The sequence below is a fragment of the Macaca thibetana genome, chromosome 3 (assembly GCF_024542745.1).
Source record: "Macaca thibetana thibetana isolate TM-01 chromosome 3, ASM2454274v1, whole genome shotgun sequence".
NCBI lineage: Eukaryota > Metazoa > Chordata > Mammalia > Primates > Cercopithecidae > Macaca > Macaca thibetana.
The window spans coordinates 105,436,139-105,462,607 of NC_065580.1; the positions used below are offsets into that span (position 1 = coordinate 105,436,139).

At 34.9% G+C, this 26,469-nt stretch overlaps 2 protein-coding genes across 2 annotated transcripts in view; both read right to left on the bottom strand.

Moving 5' to 3' along the window:
• LOC126951413 (probable C-mannosyltransferase DPY19L2) overlaps positions 1–26,469 on the bottom strand; it is a 184,308-nt gene that overhangs the window by 18,527 nt on the left and 139,312 nt on the right. The gene's annotated exons all lie outside the window — the stretch shown is intronic.
• The window catches only part of LOC126951419 (probable C-mannosyltransferase DPY19L1), a 48,168-nt gene that overhangs the window by 4,671 nt on the left and 17,028 nt on the right, over positions 1–26,469 (bottom strand). The window contains exons 2-9 of the mRNA XM_050785496.1: positions 24,413–24,504; positions 22,511–22,610; positions 20,012–20,089; positions 11,033–11,119; positions 8,355–8,414; positions 7,746–7,826; positions 2,505–2,606; positions 317–388 (exon numbers count right to left, since the gene is read on the bottom strand). Of these exons, the coding sequence (XP_050641453.1) occupies positions 317–388; positions 2,505–2,606; positions 7,746–7,826; positions 8,355–8,414; positions 11,033–11,119; positions 20,012–20,089; positions 22,511–22,610; positions 24,413–24,504 (672 nt within the window). The remainder of the gene's footprint in view (positions 1–316; positions 389–2,504; positions 2,607–7,745; positions 7,827–8,354; positions 8,415–11,032; positions 11,120–20,011; positions 20,090–22,510; positions 22,611–24,412; positions 24,505–26,469) is intronic.

Genomic DNA, 26,469 nt, shown 5'->3' on the forward strand with positions numbered 1-26,469 from the left:
AAGGTAGAAGCCAGTAATAATTTACACACACAAGTTGTATCTGGGTCAATATGGTCTCTGTTCATGTCTTCCAAAATACATGACTATCTAAACTTGAGCCATCTTTTTCTGATGTCTGTTTTATGCTAGCAGATAGAATATTTTGAAGATATATAAATGTCTATCAAAAACTATCATTAAGAAAACATAGAACATGTTATAGTAAGCCCATACAAAACATTGTATCATATTAATATGTGGCCAAGTATATGCAAATACTATGTAAAAACAAGAAAATACTCTATTATAAGAAAGAGCTCTTAAGTGATAGACATACCTTTCTAACAATAGCAATAAACACTACAAGAACAACCGGAAGCAATAATGTCTTTGTGTATCTCAGTGGAGTCTGAAATTCAAAGAGATGTTTTGTTGAAGGACATATTTTAACCAAACAAAATTTCATTTCAAATAATGAAATAGGTAAATTTCTGAAAGTAGAGAAATATGAACATTCACCAATCTACCCACTGCCTGCCATCATAAAAAGGAAGGTGCATTTCCACAGAAATGAACTGCCCCAAAATGCTGAGTTGAAACACTAAAAATACGGTACCTAAACCCCTGTAAGTGTGACATGTGACTGAAGAGATTACTGTTCACTTTTTGCATGCTACTTATCTAACTAGAGAGACCAACTTAATAGTCATGTAAGGTACGTAAAGTTCCTTTAAATGGAATAAGCTTTTCCTGTATAATTTGTGGGGGATAAAAATATTATTCTTGAAACACACGCACATACACACTCTGTCTCTCTCATGCATAAACAAAATAATGATCGACGTTTGAGGGGAACAAAAGACTTTCACATTTTCTTTAGTAGCAGAAAAAAATAGAAATAAGTTTAATAACAAAGCCCTACACATTGTGATCCTGTGCACCTCTCAGTTATCTCTCCACCCAAAAAACCACTGTTAAAATTTTGCTCTTTTACACATTTTTTACTTTTATGTGTGTTAATTATGGGTTAATAAGACTATATCATTTTGTTTACTCCATTATATATCTTAAGCATCTTTCCATGTCAGTATGATATCACGTTAGGAAATAGCACGTTATGGGTATTGTATGGGTGTACCACACAATACACTGTATGGGTGTACTATAATTGGAACATATGTTCCCTGAACTGACACTACTCTGTCTCTACAGCACAGTCCCAATGAATTCAGACACATACAGTGATGCGGAATGGCATGCTGGAAAGAGCTTTGCTATTTTCTTCAAATTAGCTGAAGTCATGCTATGCCTCAATAAATTATTTCTTTCATCACATAACTTATGTTTAATACTCTCAGGTTGTAGCAGTATGTATGATGTTCTCAATAACGTTAAAGAACTTCCACCACATCCTAATTCTCTAATATTTGAAGGAGTCTTGATCCCCTATGAACATGCATTTCAATGTCTTGCAAGATATGCTTCGTTTGTTTGTTTCAGCAGGTTTAACACTAAAACTCATATATCTTTGTCAGTCATTGTGTGTCAAAACCATTTGCCGGAACACAATAAATGAAGACTGACAGGCCACTGGAGTAAAGAGTACCTCTGCAGAACACACTCAACTCCGAACGGCTGGTAGATAAAAGTTTCCTGTGTGGTGCCCTGGCATCCACTGGTCTGGAACTCTGGACACTGGGCTGACACAGTGGGATCATGAGGGAAACTAACATGTCAATAGAGTATTGTTGGCCAGTTTCATATACACACACACCACTCTGAAGGAGTGACACAGATAATATAATTAATCAGTACCACATTGATGGTGTTAAAAATGCACATATATACATGTCTGTTGAACTAAACCAGCTCATAAAGTATTGCAAATTAATATTTTATTTATTTAAATATTTATATATTTAAAATATCAAAGTACTTTCCTATGTATTATCTCATTTTGTCTTCACAATATCTGTTTATGGCATGCTACTAGAAACTAGTAAACTATAACACGAGGAATGAGAGTTGCTTGTTCAAGAACATCAAGCAAAATTGCAGGCTTCTGTCTCACAATCCACTAAACTACTCTCTGCTTTCCTTCTAAATCTCTGAATACAGTTTTAGAAAGAAAAATGCTGTTGGAATGAAAAGCCTGGACTTGATGTTTCAAAACAAATATCTATTTAAATAACCACAAAATGAGTGGAAATGTAAGAGTTTGAGAGCTTGACTAAATTAATGCTATCACAGAAAAATGGCAACTTGAAATGCCTCTGTGTTTACTCACCTAGAAAACCACTGCTCGTCTGAATGTGTTATTTCTAAATTATCAAAATGAGTAAAGGCCATATATTCCAGGGAGCTGCACTAATGTAAATAGAAAAATCTTCCTCTAAGCTGCCAGATTTTCCTTTTCCATCAAACTGAGATAACAGCACATAAAGAGTCTGATATAAGAGGAGCACCCTTTATGAAAAATGTATGGACCAAAACCTTAGGAAACAGAACTAGAAATCACATCTTACCTCTTTTTCCATAAAGTCAAACTCCGCTGCACAGGTATACAATAAAGTATCAAAATCCTTATAACTGAAGAATTTTGACGTTAATAAGTTGCCAATATGAGCCTGGTAAGAAATAAAGTTACCATTACATTAAGCCATACACTGCAATAATATATTTTAATTTCAATAGTATCTGAAAATAGTTTTCATTACATTACGCAGTCCACTGTTCCCATACCAAGGTTGCTTTTGTTAAAGAAGGAAATGCTATACCCTCCACCTTCACAGTTCCCTTCTTTTGCTGAATAGTGATAGCTCCAACGACACCCTACCTTCCACACTCATTAACACCCCAAAGGCTTTTTCCTTTGGGTTTTCCCAGTTTACTGTGCTAAACCTGGTGTAATAGGCTACACAGTATCTCCCTTGCTGGAGCCTACCAGCAGCTCTGGGCTTGAGAACACATACAGACATCTCTTAATCATAAAAGCACAATGGGCTATGGGGTAAAGAAAAGGAAATACTAATTCTGAAAAGGAGATTGAAAAGGGTACTTGAGTGAAGTAGAAATCGGCAGGCATTGGAATAAAAGGTACTTTTTGACTGATAATCACCTCCCACATAATTATTCACATGTTATCAAGCATTCTCACTCACACTGCCACATTACCTCCCACAAAAAGCCATGTGAGGAAGGTGGAATTATTTTCACTTTATAAACAAGAAAACTAGGGCACAAAGACAGAATACATTTGCCAAATGTTCAAGTTCACTATAGTCTACAAAAGCAATGACCAAAGAAAAGAGGAGAAATTATATCTAGGACAAACCATGACTAAATTCTAAAAGATATCTACATGAAGCAGAAGGAACAGGGTAAGAGTAGGAACTAGATGGTGGCAGGTATGTGATGAAGCATTTCAAAATACTGTGTCTTCTTGGGAGAAGAAATGTATGCTGATAAGTTTAAGAAATCAATAGGAAGAATATACGGCACCTAAAATAGCAGAAAAAAACAAATCCCAAACAAAATAAAAGAAATAAGTCCGGCCGGGCGCGGTGGCTCACGCCTGTAATCCCAGCACTTTGGCAGGCCGAGACGGGCGGATCACGAGGTCAGGAGATCGAGACCATCCTGGCTAACACGGTGAAACCCCGTCTCTACTAAAAAATACAAAAAACTAGCCGGGCGAGGTGGCGGGCGCCTATGGTCCCAGCTACTCGGGAGGCTGAGGCAGGAGAATGGCGTGAACCTGGGGGGCGGAGCTTGCAGTGAGCTGAGATCGGGCCACTGCACTCCAGCCTGGGCGACAGAGCGAGACTCCGTCTCAAAAAAAAAAAAAAAAAAAAAAAAAATAAGTCCTAGTATTATAAAAATTAGCATATATGTAAAGAGCATAAATTCACTAATTAAGGGGCAGATGCTCAAATTGGACTTAAGGGGAAAAAAATCTAATATTATGTTGTTACCAAAAGAAGTATTTATGTTGAAAATAGAAGAATGGAAGAAGATATACCATGCAAGTTTAAAACAAATCTGTTAGCAATTATAATGTCTCACAAAACTGAATTCAAGCAAAAAATACATGAAAAGAGACAAATATATTATTATAATATTACATATTATATTAAAAAGCAAGATTATACATATTGCCAACAAAAAAGCAAGATTATACATATTGCCAACATATCTGCAGTTAAAAATATAGATGCAAAGTACACAGAATAAGAACTGACAAAAACTAAAGGAAGAAATAGAAAAGTTGACAGTGTTCATTGAAAATGTTAAACACTGCCTCCTTGAATAAAAAAGTTGACAAAAGTTAACATAAAAGGTGAATACAATCAACTAGCTCACAGAGAATATAAACTTCACAAAGAGAATACACATTATCCTTGAACACAAGTGAAATATTTTTGAATATTCACATACCATGCAACAATAAATTCCAAATATATACATATATTTGATTATAAATGCAATAAAACTAGAAAATAACTAAAAATTGCTTTAAATTTTTTTTGATTAGAAATTAAATACCATAAAACTTTAAAAAAAATCACAAATAGCCAATGTATAAGATATATAAAGAAGTACTATGCACTTATAAGAAAATTTTAGCTTTAAAAGCATTGATCAGAAAATAAGAGAGGTGAAAACAACAGAGCTAAGCATTTCCCTTGGGCATCAGAAGAGAGGAAACAAAAAGATCTAAGAATAAGGACAGGAATTGGTGACAAAGAGAAACACAACAAAACCAAAGAGGACTGAAAAAAGGTATAACTTTAAAAATATTAAAACAACAGTCCTCTAGAGCAAGTCCAATGAAGGAAATAAAAGATGCAAACAAAAAGCAAAATGAAAAAGGGAGAAATAACTATGGACTCAACATAATTAAAATAAGAAGAATAGGCTACACAATTTGCTAATAAATTGTAAAAGCTAGGTAAAATGGATACATTTCTGGAACCCCATAAAACACCAACAAAAATAAATAGAAAACTTGAATAGAACAAAAAGCATTCAAATATCTGAAAGAGAAATCAAGTATTTTCCCTCCCAAAAAGCCCTAGACTGAGATGGTTAACATAGATGAATTATTAAACTTTCAAAAAAAAAACTTTCCCAAGTTGACAAAAAGTAGGAAAGAAAAAACAAACAAACAAAAAAAACAAAAAACAAAAACCACAACAGCTCTTAATGGGAGACCAATATTAATTCCAAATCCAAATAAGGAGAAGCCAACCAAAGAACAAAAAGATCACTTCCCATATATGCATATACACAAAAATTCCAATAAGAATTTTAACTGACTAAACTCAAAAAGCATTATCCATTTGATGACATATAGAAAATGGGCAAAATTCCTCTAAGGACATAAACTACCAAAGTTCACTCCAGATGAACTGGAGAGCTTCCTAATGAAACTGAATTTGTAGTAAAAAACCTACACAAAAAAAAGCTCCAGGCTGTGAGGGCTTCACTGTCAAATTCTACCAAACATTTAAGGAAGAGATAATACCAATTCTACACAAAAATCTCTCTGAAAACAGGAGACAGAACACTTGCAAATAATTTTAGGAGATGACATTGCCCTGAAGCCAAAACCAGACAAAATCATTACAAGAAAAGAAAACTACAACGAATATTCCTCATGAATAACAGACGAATATCCTTAAAAATATTAGCCAACCAAATCCAGCAATATAGAAAAGAAATACTACATTGAGCAGGTGAGGTTTATCCCAGGATATAAGCTGCATCAACACTCGTATATCAAAAAATGTGTCGACTTCCAAATACCACAGAGTGAAGAAACTAGTATTTCCCATTCTCCAAAACAACTTTAAAATTGGACAAAATTATTAAAAAAAAAACACGCATATCGGGTTCTAGAGATTAATCAAAAGGAAGCAACGACGTGGGAAGCATTCATTCATAAAAAACTGAGAAACTCTGGGTAAAAACAGTGGGAGCCTGCGGCATTTTTACCTAGGTTGCTCCCATCCACCTACGTACCACCCTCATCTCCCCCATACTGTTAGTGCAACAGTTCTTTTGAAGGGGGCAGGACGGAGTGTGGCTGGTCATAAAAAGAACCTTCACTACTGGAGCAGGCTGACCCAATTTGGGGCGGACACCTAAAAGCCTACGCTCAGAGGCACTGTCAGTAAAAGTAGAGAACTCAGTAGGAAATGAAAGGCTGGGTAGCCTTGCCACTCTCTTCCTTTAACCAATGTCAAAGTTAAGAACTTATGAGTCAATGCCCTTGATCAACGTTACATATTTCTAAAAAGACTAAAGTTACAACTAAGTTATTTCTAATTTGCAACTAACATAGTTTTCAGCATCTTTTTCTTGGCCCTGGCATAATTTTAGGCTATGACAGAAAATGACAATAATTGCTTTAACCTGAATTAATACCTTAACTGGTTCATTTTCCCCCAGTGAGGTAAAGAGATTCCATAAATGCAGGACTAGGGTTATTTCACTTGTCTTCCTGCTTGCGCTCTGCATACTGGCTGACTCACCCACCTTTCAGCTGTCATCCTCAGATGACTTCCAGGATCCTTCCCTAATGCTCTTCCTGTGTATTCTTGCAGCACTCTGTACTTAATTTTTTATCATAGCCTTTATTACGCTGTATTATAACTGCTAGAAATTGTTCCTATTTTCTGAATTTTCTGCTAGACCATATCTTACTCAGTTTTGTATCTCAGGATACTTTCCATTGTCAGGCACACAGGAGGTACTGAATGAATGAATGAATGAATGAATGAATGAATGAATGAATACATTTTCAACTATAGTTTTAAAGTTTTAAAAATCTTTCCACAGATTGTAGACCACCCATTTAATGGTCCATGTGCTTTCAATCTTTTAAGCAAAAACAACCCTTGTTCTTATGAAAACCTATATGAAAGAGATTAAGGTTAAACTGCCCTGGGTAAGAGAGGCTAGGAGATGGGGGAGTAGACAGCCCTCAGGGAAGAGTCCTGGGAAGTCCTAGGAATTCACATAACCCAGTTTCAAAACCATAACATTAATCTAGTACAGAAAGAAGAAAATCACCAATAAAAATAAATTATAGGAAAAAAAAGTAGTTTATCTTTTCCATATTGGTTCTTGTGCTGCTTTTTAAAATTAAATCTTTGACAGCCTCCTAACTTAGGATGTGCTGATTAGAACACCAAAATAAAACAGGCAAAGCAATTATGGACAGGGAGAATCCTTAAATTTTTAAGACAGACTTCTCCATTTTATCTTCCCTTCAACCCTAATACCAAAAACAAACAAAAATCTTCTCTAAATAAGACTAACTTGGATTAAATTATCTATAAAGGCTTATAAAAAGCCTTTTACAAGTAATGACTTGAAAACTGGGGAGAAAAAAGAATGAGACTATAATACGATCTCCAGTTAAGGCTCTGAAGATGGTGTCTTTACCAGTTAAAAAGAAGCTAGAGAAAAATGTCTGTATAGACCTTAAAATTCGATCTTTAATCTCTAGAGTTTTCCTGCTTTAAAATTTTAGTGACATAGAAGGACCAATACAATAAGAGATTGTTTTAAGAAACTAATTTTGGAGAATGAAAATCTATATACAATTACATTTACTTTCTATTATATTAAATAGATAAAATAATAGGTGAACAGACTTCATCCTAGAATTTCATTTTAATAGTAATACTTGAATAACTCAATTTATTCTTAGCCTATTCGATTCAAGTCTTTCAAGTTTAAGCAAAAAATGCACTTACGTCATCTGCAATACCAAAAATTTTAGATGTCAAGTATTTAAGTATGACAGTTCCAAATAACCAAAAACATCCTTGAATAACCTAAAAAAAGAAAACAAAAATAACTTTGATGCTTCATATTCCATAGACATAGGCTAGGAAGAAAAAAATAAATGCTTTAATCATACATGACATATATATTGCTGTCTACAAGACAAAATGCTAAAAAATGCATCTCAATATAAAATCAAGCGTGTTGCTCAAAATCAAGGGGCAATAACTAAAAATAAAAATATAATCATACAATCTTATCAAAATTAATATGTTTTATAGAAGATTTATACAACCACTGCAGTTAAATTCCCTTTAACAGATTTTCATACATGCACTGTTTCTCAGATAAAACATGAGTAATAAATAAAACTGGAATTTTTAAACTACATACCCAGGATTAACTTTAACTTGTTTCATAAAAAGGGCAATTTGGTACATTAAAATTGAGCCCTAATACACTATGAAACTGTTGGATCCCCTGAATTACATAGATCATTTTCTTAAAAGTAAAACATAAAACCAATGATATATTTTAGAGAAGAAAAAACATAAGCATTAAAATAGATTGATTCTTACCCATAAACTAAGTTCAGATACATTTATTTTTAGGAAATGTGGTTTCATTGCCAGAATACCCTGAGTAGAGAAAATAACATAGTATACACAGTTAATACTTATAGACATAAATTCAAGTACCAAAAAATTCTTGTAAATAATGCAGATTCTCAAGTATATAAAATGTAGCACATGGTCATCTTTCCACATACCATCCACACGCTCATTTCTAGTCAGTGACTTCAAGGTACAGCCCTATTATCCAAAGTCAATTAGGTGAGTGCATGACTTTTTAAAGTTGAAAAAAGAATCACCATATGTAAATGTCTATGACTGATTTGACATATCTGATTTATCTCTGAGCCACGAGATATATAATATTTTCAGAATTTTGGACAGCAGTCATACAGGGATAAGATTTTCCTTTAGCTAAAAATTACTGACTCTTAGGGTAAACAACAAATGAAATTTTAATGGATCAACTAAATACTTCTCTGAAGTATTTTTCAGGTGGTAATGCTCCCAAACTGTATTACCCTTGGGGAGCTAAAACTACTTCAAACACAGCAAAAATATGATTAGAGATCCAGACATAAATACTTGAAACCAAATTAAATCTTTTTGGAAGTTTCTAAATACCTAAGAATACAAAATGTGATACAATTCAGGTTTCAAAGTGATTAATTATAAATATATGCAAATGTGTGTTTATAGTTAAATATGCACAAACATGCTGTATTCCGTTATCATTTAATACACCAAAATATATGGAATACACATAAATATACTTAATTCACACCTAAGATGCACCTCAGTGCATCTAGCAGCATACCTGACATATAGAACTGAAATGTCCTACAAAATGTACTTAAATTAGATTTTATTTATATGTAATATTCGATTCAATGGTTTCCCTGTCCATAGTACCAAGATTCATGTACTTTATCCTGGGTGATAGCAGTACATGACAAAGTACATATGTAAAACATACAACTGAGTACTTTGTCACCTTTCCTAATAATAAACAGAGTACACAGAACTGAAGAACTATACTTATTAATCCCAAAGTTATAATTTTTCTCATTGTTGTTGAAAATATAGCATCATGCTAATTGCTAATTTCTGTAGCTAAGTATACTCAAGGCACAACCTGAAAAGGGTGGTGGCCCAGACTGGGAAGAGGCATATTTTTGAGAAATGCGTTTTTTTTTCTTGAGATACAGTCTCGCTCTGTCGCCCAGGCTGGAGTGCAGTGGCGCGATCTCGGCTCACTGCAAGCTCCGCCTCCTGGATTCACGCCATTCTCCTGCCTCAGCTTCCCAAGTAGCTGGGACTACAGGCGCCCGCCACCATGCCCGGCTAATTTCGTGTATTTTTAGTAGAGATGGGGTTTCACCTTGTTAGCCAGGATGGTCTCAATCTCCTGACCTTATGATCCGCCCGCCTCAGCCTCCCAAAGTGCTGGGATTACAGGAATGAACCACTGCACTCGGTCAAGAAATGGGTTTTTAAATAAATATTATTTGTAAAATAAATGAAAATGGAGGTTTCAAATGTAATGGGTTCTAGAAATTAAGAAACCCCACATGATCTAAGTAACTTAATTACTCAGGAAGTAGAATATATTCCAATTACGACAGTGCAATACCCTTTTAAAGTCATTGGGAAACTAAAGCACATGCACTTTAAACATAAGGAATAATAAGTTTGCAAAACATTTTAATGGAAACCCACCAAAAATAAGGCAGTCTGTAAATTTCAGAAGACTTTTAGACTTACAAAGTCAACCTGCCAGCTGGGTACGGTGGCTCACACCTAATCCCAGCACTTTGGGAGGCCGAGGTGGGCAGATCAACTGAGGTCGGGAGTTCGAGACCAGCCTGACCAACATGGAGAAACCCTGTCTCTACTAAAAATACAAAATTAGCCGAGCATGGTGGCATATGCCTGTAATCCCAGCCACTCGGAAGGCTGAGGCAGGAGAGTCGCTTGAACTCAGGAGGCGGAGTGAGCCAAGATTGCGCCATTGCACTCCAGCGTAGGCAACAAGAGCGAAACTCTGTCAAAACACACACACACAGACACACACACACACACACACACACACAAAACAAAACAAAACAAAACAAACAAAAAAATAAAGTCATCCTGCCAAATGTGGTAGAAGGAATTAGATGACCTTCCATCAATTTGTTCTAATTCTGTAAAATAATCTCTCCATAATCTAAATATGTTCTTGGTAGTGATTTAGCAAAATAAAATTGAATCATCACCTTACTTAAACCATCTGAACAGTCCATACAAGTAGACAAGGGGCAAAAAACAAACCAAAAAAACCCAAAAAACAAAAAACAAATTAACCAAGGCTTTGATCTTCTGATCACAGTGGAATGCAGAGGGGTGGCTGTTATAAAGATTGCAATGAGAGGAAAGGGGTTCAAAAAGTGGAGCAGTAGTAGGATAAAAATGGAAAGGAGGAAGGGAGAAGAAAGCATAGAAACCTTTCTGGAATGATACTAAGTTTTCCTTTTTTTTTTTTTTTTCCTGTTTTAGGAGTACTTGAACACCATCACATCTAGTATATTCAGTAAGACACCTAAGATGGTTCCTACAGAAAACCCTCATGAATCCTAAGTCAGTGAAGAAAAAATTGTTAAACCACTAGTTTCAAAGATAGCCATATAAGTGTTAATACTTACCCAAATAATTACCAAAGAAGAAGCATAATAAGAAGTTAATAACATTGAGTTCCCAAACATCAAAACAAAGCAAAGTGCAAGAGAAATCTGGAAAAATCCAAGAAAAAAAATATAAGTAGTGCACATAAAACAAAAAACCTTTGTTTTTTATTGTGAAAACTGCACATGCCCATAATAAACAGAATTCCAACTGTTCAAAAGGGACTATAAGATTAAAATAGCCCATTCTCCATCCCACATTTCAAACTCCCAGAGATAACCATCATCAACAGTTTCCTGTGCCTCCTTCCAGATAACATGTATAAATTCTAGTTTATGTATTTTGTTAAACCACAAATGGACTTACCCCATAAGCTATACTATTTCTTGCTTTTATTCACAATATGTTTCAGAGAGCTCATGCAAGCCAATCTAATAATACATTCTGCTTAAGAACTGGAAAAAGTATTCTATTCTATAGATGTATCCTAATTTATTTAACTAGTCCTCTGAATACTGCTAAACACTTCAGTGCTTTCCACTTCTATTTTGTTTTGTTTGGATCTTCCTAATACAAACACGGCTATGATAGACATCCTTATGTGTATACCTTATGTACATGTCAGTACATTTACAAATAAATTACTAGAAGTGAAAATTGATGGATCAAGGATATACACATTTTTAAATTCAATACAAATATTGACAAATTGACCTATGAAAAGATTGTGCCAATTCACCTTCCCACCAACGGGGCAGGAGACAATTCCTATGGATATATATTCTGGCAGCATTGTATTATTCTTTTAGATATTTGCCAATCCAGTAGGGAAAAAATGTTACTTCATTGTTTCACTTTTCCATCCTTTTAATAGTAGATGAAACACAGCACCTTTTATTCTATTTGCTGGTTATATTGTTTTCTGTGTATGTGTGAACTGCTTATTCCCACTGCCCATCTGTCTGTTGGGCTTTCATTATTTTCCTTAACAGCTCTCTTCAGATATTACAGAACACAGACCCAATATCCAGAATCTACAAGGAACTTAAACAAATTTACAAGAAAAAAATAAACAATCCCATCAAAAAGTTGGCAAAGGATATGAACAGACACTTCTCAAAAGAAGACATTTATGCAGCAAACAAACATATGAAAAAAAAGCTCATCATAAGTGGTCATCAGAGAAATGCAAATCAAAACCACAATGAGATACCATCTCATGCCAGTTAGAATGGTGATCATTAAAAAGTCAGGAAACAACAGATGCTGGCGATGATGTGGAGAAATAGGAATGCTTTTACACTGCTGGTGGGAGTGCAAATTAGTTCAACTATTGCAGAAGATAGTGTGACAATTCCTCAAGGATCTAGAACCAGAAATACCATTTGACCCAGCAATTCCATTACTGGGTATATACCCAAAGGATTATAAATCATTCTACTATAAAGACAGATGCACACATATGTTTATTGCAGCACTGTTTACAACAGCAAAGACTTGGAACCAACCCAAATGCCCACCAATGATAGACTGGATAAAGAAAATGTGGTATATATACACCATAGAATACTATGCAGCTATAAAAAAATGATGAGTTCATGTCCTTTGCAGGGACATAGATGAAGCTGGAAACCATCATTGTCAGCAAACTAACACAGGAACAGGACACCAAACACCGCATGTTCTCACTCATAAGTGTTAGTTGAACAATGAGAACACATGGACACAGGGAGGGGAACATCACACACCGGGGCCTGTTGGGTGGGGGTTGCCTAGGGGAGGGATAGCATTAGGAGAAACACCTAATGTAGATGAAGGATTGATAGGTGCAGCAAACCACCATGGCACGTGTATACCTATGTAACAAACCTCCACTTGCTGCACATGTATCCCAGCACTTAAAGTATATATATATATAAGAACCTAGCCCCTTATCAAGTAAATATATTGTAAATATTTTTCTCAGTTCATTTTTGACCTTTGTGGTATTTTTTTGTATTATGGTTATTTTCTAAATCTTTATGTTAGCAAATTTATCTTTCCTTTCCTTTAGGTCTTTGAATTTACCTGTCATTTAAAAAGGCACTAAAAATAAAATAATTTTCTTCTAGAAGTTTTACTTTTGATCCATATATGTTAATTCCCATGTGAATTTCAGATGGGAAATAAAATAAATAAAAATTTTAAAAATAAAATTTTTATTACAATTACTTTATTCAATAACGTATGTTATTTATAGTTATATCTGTTCAACATTGAATCTTTAGATCCCAAAGCAATACATGTTCCTTCCATTTCTTTAAATATTCTTTTACATGCATTAGCAAGTACAGTTTTCTTTATATAGATCCTGCATATTTTCTTGAGTTTTTTCTAAAGCATATTATTTTTGCTGCTGTTGTATCAAGAATCTTCATATTTTCTGATTGTTTGTATATAGAAAAGTTATATTAAATATGCATCAATGAATATGATTTCATTGTTTCCAGTAGTAGTTTATTTGGATTTCTCAAGTATTCAAAATGATATCAACTACAAACAATGATGTTTTTACATTTTCCTTTGAATTATCTGTTAGTCAATTGTATTAGCTGACATTTCTGCAATAATGTTAAGTAATAAGAGAGGCAGTAGGCATATTTATCATGCTTCTGGCATTAATGGAAATAGAAAATTGTTCTATTGTTTCATCATTTTATGTGATACTAGTTTTTATTTTGAGGTGTGGGTATCTTAAATTTCAATGAAATATCCATCACTTGATTATGGTCTTAAACACCAAAAATAGATGTTGACTTTTATCAAATACCTTTATAGTATCAAAGGCAATTACTACATTATGGATGTTTTAAACTCTTAATGTGATAAATCATATTAATAGAATTTTTAATATCAACACATTCCTGCATTCCTGGAATGAGGCACTTAGATGCAAATTTAACTATGTAAAAAATCTATCTGAGAAAAACTACACAACTTCAATAAAAGTAATCAAAGAACTTTATAAATACATGAAGCGTTATTCCATGTACAGGAAGATTCCATATTGTCTAGATGTCAGTTCTTCCCAACTTGATCTATAGATTCAACACAATCCCAAAAATGAGCCTAGCAAGTTACCAATAAAGTGATTCTGAAGTTTATATGGAAACATAAAAAACCCAGTATAGAGCCAACTCAATACTGAAGAAGAGCAAAGTCAGAGGACTGACACTACCCCACTTCAAGACTTACTATAAAGTGACTGTAAACAAGACAGTGTGGTATTGGTGAAAGAAGATACAAACAGATCAAGGGTACAAAATATAGAGCCCAGAAATAGACTCACATATATCGTCAACTGATATTTGACGAGGAGTAAAGGCAATACAGTGGAGCAAAAATAGTCCTTTCAACAAAAGATGCTGGAACTAGAGATCCACATACAAAAAATAAATCTAGACTTACACTTTACACTCTTCACGAAAATTAACGCAAAACAGACAATAGATCTAAATGCACATTGCAAAACTATAAAGCTCCTAGAAGATAACATTGGAGGAAACCTAGATGACCTTAGGTATGGTGATGACTTATTACATAAAACAACAAAGGTACAATTTATGAAAGAAATGACTGATAAGCTGAACTTCATTAAAATTAAAAACGTATGCTCTGTGAAAGACAGGACAATGACTGAGAGAAGGTATTTGCAAAAGACACATCTGATAAGGGACTGTTATCTAAAATGTACAAAGAATTCTTAAAACTCGACAATAAGAAAATGAACAACCCAAGGAAATATGAGCAAAAGATCTTAATAGACACTTCACCAAAAAAGATACACAGATGGCCAAAAAAAGCATATTAAAAGATGTTCAACCAAATTAAAACAATGAGATACCAATACACACCTATTAAAATGGCCAAAAAAGCATATTAAAAGATGTTCAACCAGATTAAAACAATGAGATACCATTACACATCTATTAAAATGGCCAAAACCCACTGTGACACCACCAAATGCTGACAAGGATGTGGAGCAGCAGGAACTCTCATTTATTGCTGGTGGTAATGCAAAATGGTTTGGCCACTTTGGAAGACAGTTTGGCAATTTCCTAAAAACTAAGCATACTCTCACCATACCATCCAAATATCACTTTCCTCAGTATTTACTCAAATGAACTAAAACATTCATGTAAAAACCTGCACATAGATGTTTAACAGCAGCTTTATTCATAATTGCCCAAACTTGGAGTTAACCAACATGTCCTTCAATAGGTGAAAAAATAAACAGTGGTACATCCATATAAATGTTAATAATAATCAAGATCGAAATGAGCTATCATGCCACGAAAAGACTTGGAGGAAACTTATTTGCTTTTTACTAAGTGAAAGAAGCCAATATGAAAAGGCTACATACTGTATGGTTTCAAACACATGACACTATACAGAAGGCAAAACTACGGAGACAGTAAAAAGATCAGGGGTTGCCATAGGTTAGGGGGAAGGAGGGATGAACAGGTGGAGCACAGAGGAACTTTATGGCTGTGAAACTGTTCTACAAGATACTATATGGTTGACAGATGTCATTATACATTTGTCAAAACCCAGGCTGACTGTGGTGGCTCACATCTGCAATCCTAGCACTTTGGGAGGCCAAGGCAGAAGGATCCCTTGAGCCCAGGAGGTCAAGGCTGTGGTGAGACATATTTGCACCACTGAACTCCAGCCTGGGCAACAGAGCAAGACCCTGTCTCAAAAACAAAACAAAACACAACAACTACCCATAGAAAAGTGAGGCCTAATGTAAACTACAGACTTTGGGTGATTATGATGTGTGATGTAGGTTTATCAGTTGTAACAAATGTACCACTCTGGTGCGGGATGTCAGTAGAGGGATAGGTCGTGCATGGTTGGGGGACAGGGGGTATATGGGAACTCTGTACTTTCTGCTTAATTTTGCTATAAACCTGGCTGGGTGCGGTGGCTCATGTCTGTAATCCCAGCACTTTGGGAGGCTGAGGTGGGCAGATCACATGAGGTCAGGAGTTCGAGACTAGCCTGGCCAACATGGGGAAACCCCGTCTCTATTAAAAATACAAAAATTAGCCGAGTGTGGTGGTACGTGCCTGTAATCCCAGCTACTTGGAAGGCTGAGGCAGGAGAATCGATTGAACCCAGGAGGCGGAGGTTGCAGCGAGCCGAGATCGTGCCACTGCACTCCAGCCTGGGTGACAGAGCAAGATCCATCTCAAAAAAAAAATTGCTATGAACCTAAAACTTCTCTGAAAAATAAAGATTTTAAATTAAGAAACAAAAACCACAGTGAGATATCACCTTATACCTATTATGATGGCTACCATCACAAGAGCAGAAAATAAATGCTGGTGATTACAGGGAGAAAACAGAACCTCATGCACTGTTCAAAGGAATGTAAAATATACAGCTACTATGGAAAAGTTTGGCAGTTCCTTAAAAAACCAGATTTACCATATAATCAATCCAGCAATTCCACTTCTGGGTACATACTCAAAATAATTGAAAACAAGATCTCAAAAAATATTTGTTTACCCATGTTCATAGCATCATTATTTACTATAGCTGAAACATAGAAGTAACTCAAATATCCGTGGACAGACTGAATAGATAAGCAAAATCGTGTGTGTGTGTGTGTGTGTGTGTGTGTGTGTGTGTGTGTGTCTGTATACACACAATGGAATCCAAGGATCCATGGACAGGTTGAATGGATAAGCAAAATCTAGTGTGTGTGTGTGTGTGTGTGTGTGTGTGTGTGTGTGTGTGTGTGTGTACACAAAATGGAATCCAAGTATCCATGGACAGATTGAATGGATAAGAAGAATCTAGTGTGTGTGTGTATGTGTACACACAATGGACTATTATTTAGCTTTAACAAGGAAGGAAATTCTGACATGCTTCAACATAGAGGAAACTTGGGGACAGTAGGCTAATTGAAATAGGCCAGTCACAAAAAGACAAATACTGTATGATTTCACTTACATGACATACATAAAGTAGTCAAAATCACAAAGGCAGAAAGTAGAATGGTGGTTTCCAGGGGCTGGGAAGATGAAAGAATAAGGACTTTAATGGGTATAGAGTTTCAGTTTTGCAAGATGAAAAATGTTCTGAAAATAGATGGTGGTGATGGCTGTAAAACTATGAATGTACTTAATATCACTGAACTGTATAATTAAAAATGCTTAAGGTGGTAAATTTTAAGTTACATGTATTTTACCACAATAAAAACTGGAAACATAATTTTCTGGAAATAATTCTACATATTTTTTCTTTTTGTAACTATAAGAATTTAGGAATTTATAAAATGATAATGGAAGAAGATAGAAAATAGTAAGTCATATAATAAAGCATGTATCATTCACCCAAGGTAGGTTTTACTACAAACTACACTGTGTAATTTTATAATTTTATAACTATAGCTTTGAGTCAAGGCCCTCAGCCATAGTTGCCTATGTGACCAGCCAACTCTGAAGGCTTAACATTTAATCTAGTTTACATTACAAAATAAAAAACTATTTTAAATAGTTTGGGAAAAAATAAGCCAAGTCTAAAAAATGTATAATTACTGTCTAACTCATTCATGAACAAGGATGTAAAAATCCCATCAAAATAACAGCAAACTCAATCCAGCGACATGAAAAAATTGTGTTTAGCCCAGAAAAACAAGTTTATTTAATGCTAGAAAATTAATTAATGTTAATTCATTACAGTAACAGACTAAAGAGGGGGAAATACACAGAATCATCTAAACAGATGTAGAAAAGCATTTCATGAAACTTAACATTTATTAATTTTTTTTAAAAGTGCTCAAAGCATGATAAGGACATGTTAAAAGGAAAGAGAAGTCAGCTTGAATAGCTGGACAAGTGTGGAACAATTTGAGCATCAACATAAATAACAAAAATAATGGATTACACCACACTGACTAAAATAGATGTCATTTTCTTTTGGACGTAAGATAAACTGGTAAAAGATCTCAATAAGAATTTACAACAATGGAAACATGAAGGGTGTATAAACATACCAAAAGATGCTCAGCTTCACTATGAATCAGAGAAAATGCAAATTAAGGTCACAAGATACCATTTTACATGAACCAGACTGATAAAATAAAAAAGGATGTAGAATAACATAAGCTGCTATCGGAATAATACATTGCTGTTGGAAGTAGTCCAATCATTTTAGAAAAACAATTTGGTATTTATAAAGTCGAACATGTACATAATTTACCACCCAACAAGTTTACTACTAGGTAAAACACCCTAGAGATACTCTCAACGTATGTGCCCTAGGAGATACGTAAGAATCTACAGCATTATTTAAAACCAAAAAAAGAAGTTGGGGGGAGAGGAGAGAACCTAAACGTCCTTCAACAAGAAAATGAACAAATGAATTATACTTTATTTATATGATGGAAAATATAGAGCAGTGAAAATATTTGAATTCTAGTTACATATAAGTAGCAGAAATCTGAGTGAAAAAATAGTATTTATAAAATGCCATTTGTATAAACCTTACAAAGAATGTGAACATTTAATAATAAAAATATATATGATTTAGTAATCCACGTATGGTAAAGTTATAAAGAAAAGCAAAATGATTACAATTCAAAAAGTCAGAATAGCGGTTACCTCTAGGAGCAGTGAGGGGATGAGCTCAGGGCATACAGGACTGAAAAGTAACGATAAGGTTCTATTTTCCATTTGGAGAATAGGCTCCTGGTTGTTTATTTTATGACTGTGTTTATAACTTCCTTACACATTATAAATGTCCTTTTATATGTATAAATTATTAAGAAAACGAAAATAATGGGATATTTTGACAACTGTAAAATTATCAGGAAAAGAACATCAAAATTATAAAAACTAATGAAAGAGAGGACAAACGTTTGTTTTTAAAGGACAACCATTCAAGAATATCAACCAACCAGCTTTTGGGTCTTTGTTCTAGCTGTTCCACCAACCTAGAGATCAGTTTCTTTCATATCTATTTGGCGAGCTCCTTCTCCTTTTTCCAATCTTTGTTCTACTCCCCTTTCTCAAGAAGACCTGCCCTGACCACCTCATTTGATTTTTCCATCTCCTACCCCCTGATCTTGGTGCTCCTGATCTGCCTTACCCTGACCTTTTCTTTCTTCTAAAATCTTTTTTTGTATTTTTTTTTTTTTTTACAGAGATGGGGTCTCACCCAGGCTGGTATTAAACTCCTGGGCTCAAATGTCCTCTTGCCTCAACTTCCCCAGCCACCATACCTCGCCTAAAATCCTTATCACCTTCTAACATCCTACATAATTTACCCATTTACTATGTTTATTATTTATCTTCTGTCTTCCTTCTTTCCCCTATGCTGTTAGAATGTAGTAATATGAATGCTGGTGTGTTCCACATGCCTGGATAGTTGACACTCAGTAAATGAACTTTTTTACTTTTTTGTAAAGATATGGTCTTGCTATGTTGCCCAGGCTGGAGTGCAGTGGCGTGATCATAGCTCACTGCAGTCTCAACCTCCTGGACTAATGCGATCCTCTCACACCAGCTTCCTAAGTAGCTAGTACTATAGGCATGCGTCACCATGCTAAAATTTTTTATTTTGTAGAGATGAGGTCTGGCTCTGTTGCCCAGGCTGGTTTCAAACTCCTGGCATCAAGTGAACCCCACCTTGGCCTCTCAAAAGTGTTGGGATTACAGGCGTGAGCCACCATGTTGGGCCCTTCTACTTTTAACAGGCAACTCCTGGATAATGTATCAGTCCCAAGGTTCTGTTTCATAAATTATTTCTTTTACTGATAATGCATAAGTTGGGCACAACTTCAATCAGATAATATGACCCAAATTAAATATTTGTGAGTGGTCTATCAAAACAAGGTCTGCTGATTATATCACAATGTGTGAACATTTCAAATATTCACAAATCAAATATTAATTAGGAGTTTATTTTAAGGGCAAACTAAATGGAAAAGAACAATAAAAAATTATTACCATGTGTATATAAATGATCTTCCGTAATTTACATATATCAATGTACCCGACAACATACACTGCAAATAATGATGCAATCTGAAATTTAAAAAGAAATTAAAAGTAAAAAAGATAAAATGAACAGCCACAAGAATGAAGAATATTTTTCTTGTTGTTTCAACTGATTTATATCTACACACAGTGAGTTCTTTTGTTTTCCTTTTATCTGCCAATTTATCATTAAATATAGTCAATATATTAATATAGAAAATATTGGTTGATTTTTCTCTCTGATACACAGCTCTCTCAATCATGTGAATTGTCTACTTTGTCGATCGTCCAAAACAATACTCATTTTAATTTCAGGTCAACCCCACTGTCAACATGTACAATTAAAAAGTGCCTTATCTAATCAAAAAAGACGAAAATGTAATTATAACATGACAACTAATACATAATTGGGGAAGGTACATTAAACTGAAAAATAATTATGCAATGTGTGCATAAAAATACCTTAATTTCTGCTTGACAGTTACTCTTTACAAGTATCTCCATTAGCGTTCTTTCATTAATACAAATATTCAAGAGTTAGTTATAATCAAATTTATCAATTTCAAATTGAGTACTTTCGCTGTAAAGGTATTTTTAATTTTCTTTTCCATTTGGAAGAAAGTTGTATGTTATATATCAATAATTCTAAGAGTATTGGAATTATTTAGATGAACTGATTAAATGATGATACAGTATCTCTTACATAGAGGTAATATGTCAGACAATGCCTCCACACCCTTCCTCATAGAGAAAGCAACTCAAATTAAATTCTCCCTGTCCTACTACAAAAGCATAGCATAAACAGATTGCAAAATAAACATATAACTTAAGTTTCATTCATCAAGTTTTTTATCTCTAAAGCAATCTACAACAAATTTTTCCATTAGTGAGAAAAACAACAGTTTCCCTTTATTCAGAGTTACCCATGGAGAATACTGCATTTCTTGGGGTGCCTGATATGACACAACAACTGTGGGGAAGTGTGTGTTATTATTCAACATAAGCCCCACAACATAAGGTCCCCTTCACCTCCACAGAAAAGCAGGCGGTGTCCACTATCAGAAGCAATGAGAATGCTCCCTTTTCACGCCAAGGGCTAAGCAACACACAGTACATTTACAGGGTGGAATTTTAAAGACAGAATCTCAGAGACAATTTTAAACCAGAAACTGATTGAAAATGTTATCAAACTAAGTTACACAAACGAGTCTACAAGACAAGATCAAAGTAAAAAGTAGTACAAATAGAGCCTATTTTTTAAAATAATGATAAAACCAACTAACTTTACTGAAACCTACTAAGTACCAGGTACCGTGTTAAGAATCATATACATTACTTCATCTGGTCCTATCCGCAACCCAGTAAAGTAGGTTCTTTTATTATCTCTATTTCAGAAATAGAGAAATGAGAAAACCTAAAGTAAGAAAAGTTAACTATTTTATCCAAATTAAAAGGCTACTGAATAGAATTAGGACTCAAATCCAAGTCTAACTTCATTTCCCAAGCAAGACGTTCTAAAAAATATTAAAAGGTGGCCAGGCGCAGTGGCTCACGCCTGTAGTCCCAGCACTTTGGGAGGCCGAAGCAGGCGGATCACGAGGTCAGGAGATCGAGACCATCCTAGCTAAAGCAGTGAAACTCGTCTCTACTAAAAATACAAATAATTAGCTGGGTGTGGTGGTGGGCGCCTGTGGTCCCAGCTACTTGGGAGGCTCAGGCAGGAGAATCGCTTGAACCCGGGAGGTAGGGGTTGCAGTGAGCCAAGATTGTGCCACTGCACTCCAGCCTGGGTGACAGAGCAAGACTCCATCTCAAAAAGAAAGAAAAAACAAAAAAAGGAACTGTTCAACTGCTTTATACAAATATACCAGTACAACAACAACAACAAAATAGTAGGCAGGGAAAAAATGAGTATGTAATTTACTCCCTCTCTCAACAAGCTACCTCCATTTATAATGGGCAAGAGTACATGGAAACACAATAGATAAATTTCCAGACTGGTTAGAGAATTTTGTAAGAGATGAACTGGTTAGCTATTTATCCTGTAATCCTATGTGTCTTTATTCTACGTGCAAGAAGGTACACAACTATTCATAAAAGAAACATTTTATGTAAGAGAAATACTATAGATAACTTAAGAGAAATACTTAAAGTTATAGCACTAGTCCTCTTTTAAGCACATTAACAATACTGAATAACAAAGATAAGCATTCTTACAAATTTGAGTTCAATAAATGCATTATGTTAGGAAGTAAATAATTAACAATCATTAAAAAATAATTCTACATATTTCTCTACCCTGAACTTTCTTTTGTTCAACATTTCTAAAAAATGTTTTAGAAAAACATTTTTCCTAGAAAATGTTTTAGGACTCAGAATCATAGAACATCTCAGTTATAATTTTATGCAAATGAGTTCACACAGTCAAACATGCTAAGCTTAAAACAACTTAAAATATAATCAGCTCACCTGAGTAAGAAGTACAAATTGGGCAAACTGCCAAGGAAGCATGAAAAACACATTGGAAATGCAGAGTGCAATCAAGCTTCCTTTATAAAGTTTTGTAGCCCTTGAAAAGATAAAATTAAGTATTAGTAAGTTTAAACACAAAATAGTCTAGCATGGCTCCAAACTGCTGCAAATTAGAATCTCTAAATATATATGATCTGGTTATAACACAACCTAAACATAAAATGAACCAATGGGTTAGAAATTATACCTTCTGATACTCAGTTACAACAATTTTCTTTGAAAGGTAAATACCCATTATTGCTAACAATAACACAGACAGAAGGAGGGTGGCTGGGTCACTATATTCATGCACATTTTTTTCAAATTATATTTTGGTGAATCCATGTCTGAATATTTAAAAATACTGATTCAACAGATTCATTGGTTAGAAAGGCAGGAGATGCCTGTGAAAAGATGACAGCAGTGTATTTTAAGTGCTAAGTATTACACAGACAACTAGTGCAAGAATGTAGAATAAGAGCTAAGCAGCTGAGAGAGATTTTGTACGCTTGTGAGATAAAAAGTTGGGTCTGGCACAGGTAGGAGAACACAGAAAAGTTAAGTGGAGGAAAAGATATGGGGGCCATTCTGAAGCAATCTTCAGAGATCTCACTATGGTACTGACTTGTAATTTAGGAGATTTTAGGAGATTTTAGATTTTAGATGACTTTATCCTCTAAATCTGCAAGCCAACGCAAAGCCCCACACGTGTCCATCTTCACAGAAGCGGAGTGTGCATGTTAATATACTGAGGTGATGGAGTGTAGGCAGCTTGGATACAGTAAAGACATCCTGGTTAGACAAACCTACCTGGAGCATAGAGCACCATTACGAAACGCCTTTCTTCACTTCTGGAAGTATCCCTTCCCCAAAGGACATCCCTCTCTGCTATTTTAATCCAACAAAAGTACTTTTAAACTCCAGATAACCTTTTAATGAGCTATGAAGTCAACTTATGGAATAAAATTTAGCATTTACAGCACAACACTTCTTACAGAGATGTTTGAGAAGGGACCGTTGCTCAACATGCCTCAGAACCAACAGGGCACAGCTAAAGGTTATGAATTCATAGAGGTTCACCTTATTTGAAGGTGCTAAAGAAGCTTTAAACCCTATTAAAGAGGAGTTTAGGAGACAGCTAGAGCTACACAGACTTTAAAAACATTACCCATCCCATGTTCTATGAAAGGTCTGTCTAAAGACACTACTATGTAGGAGACTAAAAGCCATGTGATGGTTCTATGCTTGCTGTAACATTCAGAGGGAAATATAGATTGCCCAAAGCGTTTGGCATAACAGACTTCAACAAAGTTCTTCCGAATTCGGAGGATCACTGAAGGGAGTTATCGGTCTGAGTCATCTTCAGATTTTTATCATGCTTTGTTCCATTTTTCCATAGCCCCCATTTGGTTTCATTTTTACCCTCTGAAGCAAGGCAGCTCAATATTTGTCAGCAGAAAGGGAGAGAAGTGTGAATTCTGTGAATTACACTTTGCCCCAAAGGATTGTATCTTACAGGATACACTATAACAAGACCAGCCTTTACGTTCTTTGTGCTCATTTTCAGGAGGTTATACTGGTAACAGAAGAAGACTTGAGAAAGTGGAAACGACAGGAGAAGTGAAAGCAAATGTGTTCCTTCTCAAGCAGTCACTGTGGACCACAAAGAAAAAGGAAGAGGAATAGAAGGCTGATAGAGGAAATGGTTTTGGTACTATTTTTAAGTTATACTCTTAAAATATTTTTACTAACAACAGCATCATATTGGTTATTTTATTATGTTGACTTTATTATGGAAGATCAAGAAATTCTAGTTTAAATTATTTAATGCAAAAAGAAATAAGGTTAAGTCAAAGTTACCTGAGAATATGAGTCACTAGCAACATTTGAAGAACAAGAAACGGATATGAGAAGCTTTCACGGAGAGGTGGTGTCCACATTACACGGGTACACTGAAAAAAAAAAAATTCATAGTATAGTACACTTGCTAAATTTACTAAGATAGACATTCCAAGGAAAAATTGCTATTTATAAATAAAATAAAATTATTTTGAACACAATTTAAATGGCATGTTGTAAAACAAACTACTGGACTTTATTCCATAAACAGCAAAACTAGCATGTGAGAAACATTACTGACAGAGAAACATGTGGCTTAAGATCATGTAAAGCATTAGTATCATGAATTGTCAACAAGAAAATACCAAAAAAGATGCAACTACATCTTAAAAGGGAGGAAAGTACCAGCAAGAAAATGTTCTACCAAATTTTAGAATATTTTGAGTTGATTATTTATCTATTGTTTGTCTTCTTTCCCATGAATTTCAGCAAAACTATCCATAACCAGTACTTGAGAACTCTTTGTAGTCATCAATTTTAGTATTTTCATTCACAGTGCTGCTACAAAGGAATATTCCATTTTTGGTTTTACTTTTTTGCCTAAGCTCCCCTTGGTTGCAAAATATTTAAAAGTAAGTGGTAGAATCAAATTAAGTAACAAAAGTCCTAAAATTGTTAAGCAAAAACCTTTCTGAAAAGCTCACTTTGGACATAATTAAGCAATGTACTATCACAGTTGTAATAACGTCATTTTTCTGTATATATACTAAACATATTAGTAAGTTCATCCTTCCATCAACAGAAAACAGCATAGAATTAAATACAAGCAATCTGATATTAAGTCACACTAAAATAATGATGTCTTTCAATGCAAGCAGGGGTATCTAAGACTCTACAGAATGACAAAGACCATGTCAGAAATAAGTGTTTCCTATATTTTAGCTCTACCTCAGACTACTGAATATTTCTAGTACTGCTATAAAAAGACTGAGCCAGTTTACTCTTTTCTACCAAGCTCACCATCCTTTATGAAACTGACATACATATCTATTTATGAATGAACTACTCCCACAAGGGAATGCTGAAAAGATTGAAAAGGTCTGCTGATAATGTATAATGTTGTTACTAGAATGCAATTTTTTAAAGCTGTTTATTAGATTAACTGGAGAGTTCAGTATGATTGACAGTAAGATACATAGGCAAACTGCGTTTCATTGCCCTTTAGTATGCTTCGCAGATAATGTCTGTTACAAACTGAAGGTTTGTGGCAACCCTGCATCAAGCAAGTCTATCAGTGCCATTTTTCCAAAGCATGTGGTCACTTCACATCTCTGTGTCACGTTTTGGTAATTTTCACAATATTTCAACCTTTTTCATTATTTCTATATCTGCTATGGTGATCTGTGATCAGTAATCTCTGATATTACAATTGTAATTGCTTTAGGTGCCTTGAACCATGCCCAATAAGATGGCAAACTTAATGGATAAATGTGTGTGTTCTAACTGCTCCACCGATCAGCCACTCTCCAATTTCTCTCCCTCCCAACAGGCCTCCAAATTCCCTGAGACACAATAATATTAAAATTAGGAAAACTAATAAGCCTAAAAGGGCCTCTATGTGTTCAATTAATAGAAAGAGTTGCTCATCTCTCACTTTAAGTCAAAGGCTAGAAAGGATTGAACTTAGTGAAGAAGGCACGTCAAAATCTGAGAGAGGCCAAAAGCTAGGCCTCTTATGCCTAACAGTCTGGAATGCAAAAGAAAAATTATTGAAGGAAATTAAAAGTGAAACAACCTTATAGATGATATGCAGACAGTTTTAATGTTCTGGATGGAAGATCAAACCAGCCACATTTCCTTAAGTCAAAGCCTAATCCAGAACAAAACCCTAACTCTCTTCAATTCTATGAAGGCTGAGAGAGGTGAGGAAACTACAGAACTAGCAAAGGTTGGTTCATGAGGTTTCAGGAAAGAAGCCATCTCCATAAGATAAAAGTACAAGGTAAAACAGCAATGCTGATGCAGAAGCTGCAAGTTATCCAGAAGATCTAGCTAACATAACTGAGGCAGGTGCCTGC